This window comes from Sinocyclocheilus anshuiensis, unplaced genomic scaffold (assembly GCF_001515605.1).
Source record: "Sinocyclocheilus anshuiensis isolate Anshui unplaced genomic scaffold, SAMN03320099.WGS_v1.1 scaffold375, whole genome shotgun sequence".
NCBI lineage: Eukaryota > Metazoa > Chordata > Actinopteri > Cypriniformes > Cyprinidae > Sinocyclocheilus > Sinocyclocheilus anshuiensis.
The window spans coordinates 305103-313372 of NW_015549594.1; the positions used below are offsets into that span (position 1 = coordinate 305103).

The following is an 8270-nucleotide window of genomic DNA, read 5'->3' on the forward strand; positions in this document are numbered from 1 at the left end:
AAATAAATTGGAGAATTCAGCAGTATTTTGTATAGGGCACTAAAATCCAACATGTTATACCTTGTTCTCATTTTTGCATAATAGGTCAGTTAGTATTCGTTAGATTGGACAAAGTTCTTGAAAAAAAAAAAAAGTTTTGGTTTTTACATGCTGAAATGCCAAAAAATTGTTGAACATGGACCATGTGTATTTATTTATTTGGACATTTTACAACATTTGCTGTATTTGTAAAAATGTATTTGTATTTCTAGACAAAATAAATTTAATACATAAATTTAACAAATAAACTGAGTAGAAAAATAGGATGTGCTGTCAAGTTAATGCAAATTAATATGTGACCCTGGACCAAGGGTCTTAAGTCGCTGGGGTATATTTGTAGCAATAGCCTAAAATACATTGTATGGGTCAAAATGATTGATTTTTCTTTTATGCCAAAAATCATTAGGATATTATATTATATTATATTAATATTCATTAGGAAGTAAAGATCATGCTCCATTAAGATATTTTGTAAATTTCCTACTGTAAATATATCAAAACTTAATTTTTGATTAGTAATATGCATTGCTAAGAACTTCATTTGGACAACTTTAAAGGTGATTTTCTCAATATTTAGATTTTTTTGCAGCCTCAGATTCAAATATTCAAATTTAAATATTGTCCTATTCTAACAAACCATACATCAATGGAAAGCTTATTTATATTTGGCTTTCAGATGCTGTATAAATCTCAATTTCGAAAAATTGACACTTATGACTAATTTTGTGGTCCAGGGTCACATATTTTCCAGATATTTTATCACATCTCAATCAAAATATATAGCTGCCTTTATATGTGTGGAAGATTGTTATCTTTTTTTTCTGTTATGTATTTATTTTTGCCTTTTTTTTTTTTTTGGTTTAAAAATGCCAGTACATGCCAAATATGAAACTTATTACAGTATTGATGAATAATTGCAGACAGCGGGGGGAAGTTTTTCTGTTTGCATTATAAATTTTAATGCTCTTTATCTGCATCTGCCACTAAATATTGCATACATTTTTCACAAACAGAGATTGATTTTTTTGCCTAAAAATGAATGATAATACATTTGCTTTATAGGCATTTATCTGATATTACACCTTGTTCACCTTTTCTTGTAATAGGTCAGTGTTAAATTGACAGGTCCAAGTTGTGCAAGTAATTAGTTCTGGTATTTATATGCTGAAATCAGAAGGGTAGTTGAACATGGACATACTGTGCATGTTTTTTTTTTTTTAAGGTTAACATTTTTTTTACATTTCTTTAAGGTTAAAAAAATGTAAATTTCTTTAAGGTAGTGTAGATGTTTTAAAAGCTGGTGACCATTTCTTTTAGGTTCACCATTTTTAGCTTCAACTTTTTCTCTCAATTAATTTGAGGTTTTGAAACAGGAATGCACAATAATTCATTTTAATAAAATTAGAATCATTTGTAAAACAGTTAAGATGGAGTACAACATGTCACACTGCAGGACACTTCTGCCACACAGCAGTGCAATTTCATATGCTGCGTACTTACAAATAAGTAAAGCTTTGACTTATTTTATGCGTATTAATGCTGCAAATCTCTTTCTGTCATGTATATGTCTCACCACAGGACTGAATAAATGAACACTGGAGTGCTTCCACATAAAATTTTGATTTTATCAGCTTAAAAGTTTGATTTTTTTTTTGGTTTACTTCCTGTTGGGTTCTTAATTAGCAACATTTGCAGCAATACCCAAGAGAATGCCCCAAAATATCCACAATGTTCAATAAATGGCTATAAATGATAGAGTATAGGTTTTGTTCTAAGGCCTCCTATGGCTTACTCACAGTATAGGGGAAACAAAATCTGCTTCTGCATGTATTCAGTGAAGAGCTAAATTAACAAGGTATGTATTTCTTATGCATACAGCACTGGCTGAGTGCCTGCTGGATATCCTCAATGATCACTCAATCACAGAGCCACTGGGTACATGTTTCCTGGCAAAATTGTCATTTACCACCCAGAGTCATAAAGACTCCCTGCATCTCATTTGAATTGATAAAAATGCTATTATTACCTACGGTCCAAGTTTAATTTCAGTTTTACAAATTACTTTGGTAAAGCTAAAACAGTTAACTATGCAAATAATAGCAGTTCTAGACCCTATGCTTGGCTTGCCAAAATGTGCTAATAATCAGTAATATATCAAATTAAGTGTTTATGACAGACAAGGGTAAATTACTTTTTTCCTGCACTGCACTTTTTTTGCTTTAAAGACCAATATACATTTAGAAGAGTAATTGGAAGTTTATTGTATGTGTTTTATAAGTTTATTATATATTAAAACCGAAATAGAATACTGTGAAATTATACTATGATTTAAAATTATTTTCTGTTTTAATATATTTTAAATATAATTTGTTCCTGCGATGGCAAATCTACATTTTCAGCAGCGATTACTCTAAGACTTCAGTGTCACATGATCTGTCAGAAATCAGTTTAATATGCTGATTTCTTATTATTTTCATGTTAAAAACAGTTACACTGCTTAATCGTTTTTGTGGAAGCTGATACTTTTAATGAATGGAAAGTTCAAAAGAACAGCATTTATCGAAAACAAATCAAATGTCAATAATTTTATAAATGTCTTTACAGTTACTTTTAATTGAAAGCACCCTTGCTTAATAAAAGTATTAATTTTGCAAAGTATTAATTTTTCTGTAAAAATCTTGCTGACCCCAAACTTTTGAAAAATATTTTATATTATTATATTTAGCAAAAGTTTCATAAGACAAAAGTAGACTGTGAATACAGCAACAGCAACTGTATATTTATCTATCATAATTAATGTACTGTAGTGTAGTGTTTAGTGTTGTAAAATAACTTTTAAAGGGGTCATATGATGTTGCTACAAAGAACATTATTTTGTGTATTTGGTGTAATGAAATGTGTTTATGTGGTTCAAGGTTTAACACATTATTTTCCACATACTGTACATTATTGTTTCTCCTCTATGCCCCGCCTTTCTGAAACGCGTAGATTTTTACAAAGCTCATCGTTCTGAAAAGCGAGGTGTGCTGTGATTGGCCAGCTATCCAGTGCGTTGTGATTGGCCGAATACCTCAAGAGTGTGACGGAAATGTTACTCCCCTTACCATACTGTGATGCCGTGTCCCGGCCGGAGCGATGAGACAAAAACATTTAAAAAAACATTATAAACAAGGCATTTGTTGCATCCAGTGGGGACATAATTACAGATTATAATGACTTATACTGTCTTTTTACGCGTTGCGTTACATCACATCGCGCCACGTAAACATAAAACCATGTCTGCATTTGTGATCAGAGAAATGACAAACAACAAACGCTACTCTACATTGTTTAAAACTCGTGTTTGAATCATCAGTGGCAAATTCTTTAAATGTAAAAAACGTACTTACAGTCTGTGAGTCAGAACAGCCGGCATTGTAGTCTACTCTTCCAGTCGTGTCTTCTTTTGGAAGGCCAAACAAAGTAGTTTCACTTCACAGCGCCACTCACGGCGGGCTTGAGTGAGCGTAGGCCAGCGGGCTAGAGTGAGGAACGGCCGGCGGGCTAGAGTGAGCGGTAGCCGGCGGGCTTGAGAACGGCGCGGCCGGCGGGCTTGTGGCAACCACATGTGACGACCCCGGGCTGGACTCCGCTTCATCCACAGTGTAAGCCGATCCGGCGATCCACAGCGCGAAGTTGATGTATTTCCTAAGCGACCAGCACGGATCAGCTCTAGGCATGACGAAGCGGATATCATCCTCTTTTGGAAGGCCAAACTAAGTAGTTTCGCTTTCCAACGAAACACACAGTGTCTCCACAACATGGCCGCGGCGGCAACAGCGAGAATAAAAGTTACGCCTTCTTTCTTTGTGTGAAATGGGTGATTTGGGCGGCCTTATGCAAATCTTCCCACATCGTGATGTAGACATTTGGGGGCGTGTTAGAACGAGCCGTTTTAGGTAGGCGTGGTTGACTCTTAACTTTTATAAAGAATATCTCTTTGGATTTGAGACTTTAGTCTTTGCAACTTTACAGATTTGCTTTATGCACCAAGAGCTTGTAACACTTCAAAGAGAAAGGAAAAATTAAAATAGCATCATATGACCCCTTTAATGTCTTTAAAAAATATATTTAATAGCTTTCTCTCCAATTTGCATCTTATACACTGCACAGTTGCCCAAGAATCCTTGTTTTTCTTGTTAGTCAGAGCATCAGTGTTGCAAATCCAGTATTAGTCTGCATAATGCAGAATTTAAGGTCACGTATATTGCATTAACAGAACTCTGGGTGTATGATGTGAGAAGTCAACACAATCACTGACATTGTCCAAGCGTATTGATGACTGTTGCTTTGCACAAAATGTCAACAGATGTTTTCCTTAGCCTTTTTCATATATTCTCTTCCCACTCATAACACATTTGTTTCCATGTTTGCCAACGCCATTTTCCCTCTGTGCCCCCTGTGTTTGCATCAGTCTGCTCACACATGTCCTGCTCAGGGTGCAGCCTCATCAGTCCCATGAACCCAAATCATGACCGACATGCCGGGGTTTGGCCTGACAAGACTGATCAGCTGAACTCAGAGTGATTAGACTTGTCTGAGCCATGAGCACTACTGAAGATGGCTGACACAGGGAATCTGCTGTGCATGCATATATGCTTCAACACACACACAACAGCACCTATTTATAGCACTGCACGGCTGGAGAATCACCATATTAATGTAAACATGACAATGAGGTCATTTTCACTTGACCCTGAAGGAGGTGAATTAATATCTGTCATACAGAGAGACGATTAGACTTCAGATCAGGGCATGGTGTGAATGCAAAGGGGATAACGGCAAAGTACAGGCGAAGTCATGCGACTTCATGGGATCAAATCGGTATGTCATGTTCACAGCTGCTTCACACATTAGTCTTAATGGGTTAAACTGGTGGAAATGGACTAAAAATAAATGTTGGTGGTTCAGGAAACACGACTTCCTGCATCTAAATGACCTTGAAATGGCCTAAAACACTAGTTTTTATTAACCACTCAGTTCAATGTGTGACTATATCCTACTTGCTGAATTTACTAAGAATGTGTTGCCTAATAATCTGAAGAGAAGATGATATACTTGTTTCTTGAAATTACTAAATGCCTAGTTCTTTTATGAAACTCTAGATGGCACAGACTGATGGGTTCTTAATGTAACTGATGATATTCGCAGCGTTAAACGACTTGGCACAAGCTGATTGGTTCATGTTGCATACGTAGCCAATGAGCTTGCTGCTTTACATTTAAATGGCTGGTTAGCATCCACTTGAGCATTTTGCAGCGCGCTTTCCCACCTTCCCCAGCTCCACCTGTACAGATCTGCTGCAGGTTATTTTATATGCTATTTGTGCAGCAGCAGAATGTCTTAAATACTCACAGCACTGCATCGCCGTATGCACAGTAGCAAGTTTCTGTACTTGCTTGTAGCAGTAACATTGTCATATCTATTGCCATGCTAAAATCTTCAGAGAGTGGTCATGATAGATATTTTTTTATTTTGGTAATGTAAGGTAAATTATGTTCCATATGCCCATATCCTGAAAATATCAAACTGAACTGGAAGAAAAAAATAACTTGAAAGAAAAATAAACAAACAAATCCAGAGAAGGGACTTTGCTTTTTCATTTCATAGGTCTAGCATACACACACACATTGTATTGGACACAGTGTAATGTAGTATGATAAATAATATATAATATTATTTAATAATAATTAATTACATTTAATAATAATAAAATGTATCTGGGGTTGTAAATGTTCTAGAAATGAAACAAAATGGAAAATAAGTTGTATTATTTACTTTATATGGATATGCTTCGTTAAACCCCCTTCACCAAAAATTACAGTGTTAATTGCAGGTGCAAAAACAAAAACAAAACAAAAAAGCGGAAAAAAAAGAAAAGAATAGAAAAAGTCTGGTTGCTACAGTGACTGATAATCAAATAAAACTCAATTATCATAGGGAGTATGTTAGCCACAGTTGTCACAAAAAATGACAATGAGAAATATTCTGAAAGCTTCATAAAAGCCATTTCTCTGCATTTAAAAAAAGCTAGATGGATCACAAAATAATAGAACAAAAGACAAGTGTCTCCAGGCACATTTTTAAAAGTCTTTCTTCACTTTTTTAATTGACATGGAGTCAGCAAGATGCTGAAAAAAGTAAGACTCCCATCTAGCAAGTTAGAAAAAAAAAAGAATTAAAAACAGCATAGCTATACACATCTTTTTTGAACAGTTTTTTTACAGTGGTTGAAGGAAGTCCCATAGTATTTTATGATGATTTTACAGTAGTAATAATAGTATTTTTGAAGAAATCTGGTGCCATCCTAACTGACATCCTGCAGTTACACATGACAATCACTGCTCAGCACAATTTTATAATACTAATAATTGTCAGACTGTTCTGTGTTTTGTGTGTGATTTGCGCCCCATGTGTTTCCATGCCCTTATTTGGTTTTCCTTTTCCTGCTCCCTGATTGTTTCCCATTTGTTTCCAGCTGTGTTTTCCCTCATGTTATTATGTTTCATTAGTTCCAGGTGTTTCTCGTCATGTCTTGTGTATTTAAAGTGTTCCCGGTTCTTAGTTCTTCGTCTGGTATTGTACAGGTGCATCTCAATAAATTAGAATGTCGAGGAAAAGTTCATTTATTTCAGTAATTCAACTTAAATTGTGTTCATTAGTTCCATGTCTTGTGTATTTAAAGTGTTCCCGGTTCTTAGTTCTCCGTCTAGTAATGTACTGTATATGTCTACCCTTGCTACGTGTGTTTTCCTGGTTCCCTGGATATGATTAAAGTCTAAATGTTTGAATTTGACTCTGCGTCTCCTCGTTCCTTGCGCCGTGCTGCTCACAGTAGCGAACCGTGACAATGTTTTTCTCTCATTCTCTGTGCTGGTTTAAATGTACTTTATGTCTGTTTGCAGGAGAATGTCTCTGTTTCGATGGCTACATGAAGGACCCTGTGCATAAGCATCTGTGTATTCGCAACGAATGGGGCCCAAATCAGGGGTGAGTACCATACCATACAATCAGGGATCTGCCACCTTGAAGTTGGCCGTGCTTTTTATCTGTAGTAAAAATGTCTTCAGTGCCGAAAGCCAGCCAGGTGTTATGCACTGTAGGGAAATTAAATTGGCTTGTTTGAATTAATTAGCTTTTTTGCATGATGCTCTTCCTCTGGAATTGGAAAAGGGATTAGTGCGGTGAAGCTCTGGGTCATTTTAGATTTGCGTGACAGTGATTTACATTTCAGTATGCCAATGAGATACACGTATTGCGCATTTTAAATTGCGCTACACGCATAAGAAATTATGTATTTCGCCACTTGTGTGCCTCATATCCAAGTACTGCTATTAAAATTATCAAAGAGAAAATAACTATTTTGAAATTCTGCTGCACTTTTAGTTTCGCAACTTTTGTTGTTGCCCTCAGATATTTTAGCAGAGGATTGAATAGAAGATTAACTGCATCTGAACAGATGGCATCTTTATTCTGAGGTAAAAATGTGAGTGTGTCTAACCAAAATGCTGCTTCTCAAGTCAACAGATACAGTAGATGAGTGAAGCACAAATACAAGAGAATGGCACAAAATAAGAGAGTGTTTTGCTTCTTAGCAGTCTAGATATAGTCAAAACACTTAAATGTTAGGAGCACAAGTTTCTAATCCCGGAAAGAGTTGTATTTAAGATGTTTGAAGTTAATTAGACCCTCCCTGAGGAGAGTTTCACATGCTCTTCTGGGTTTGAGGCTGTCGCTCTGGAGCAGTTTGATTAAGACTTGGAGGTGAGGAAATCCTTGGCATTTTAATTGGGAGGGAGATGGGAGTGATGACGGTTGGTGAGATGGATCCGATAATTAGAAATCAAATTGGAACAATCAGGAAGATTGCCTTAGGGGAGTGGAATAGCGCTGGATGTGCTTGTTCCCTTTGTGCCATGCTGTGAAGGTGTGAACAGTTTTTAATTGACTCTAACACTTAAGTGGAGGAGAAAGAAAGTCCATTGCCAAATGCTTTTTAAAGTTTTAAAGTGCCAAGATATTTCCTAAACTGTTTCTTGCAAATGTTCATATATATATATATATAGCTACTTGGGCCTTGTTTTATATCTATATCTATATCTTGTTATATATATTTCCTAAATTGCAAATGTTCATATATATATATATATAGCTACTTGGGCCTTGTTTTATATCTATATCTTATATCTATA

General features: G+C 35.7%; 1 protein-coding gene across 3 annotated transcripts in view; it reads left to right on the top strand.

Moving 5' to 3' along the window:
- Window positions 1-8270, top strand: part of astn1 (astrotactin 1) — a 267140-nt gene that overhangs the window by 89562 nt on the left and 169308 nt on the right. For all 3 annotated transcript variants that reach the window (XM_016446854.1, XM_016446855.1, XM_016446856.1), the window contains one exon: window positions 6984-7068. In XM_016446854.1, coding sequence (XP_016302340.1) covers window positions 6984-7068 — 85 coding nt within the window. The remainder of the gene's footprint in view (window positions 1-6983; window positions 7069-8270) is intronic.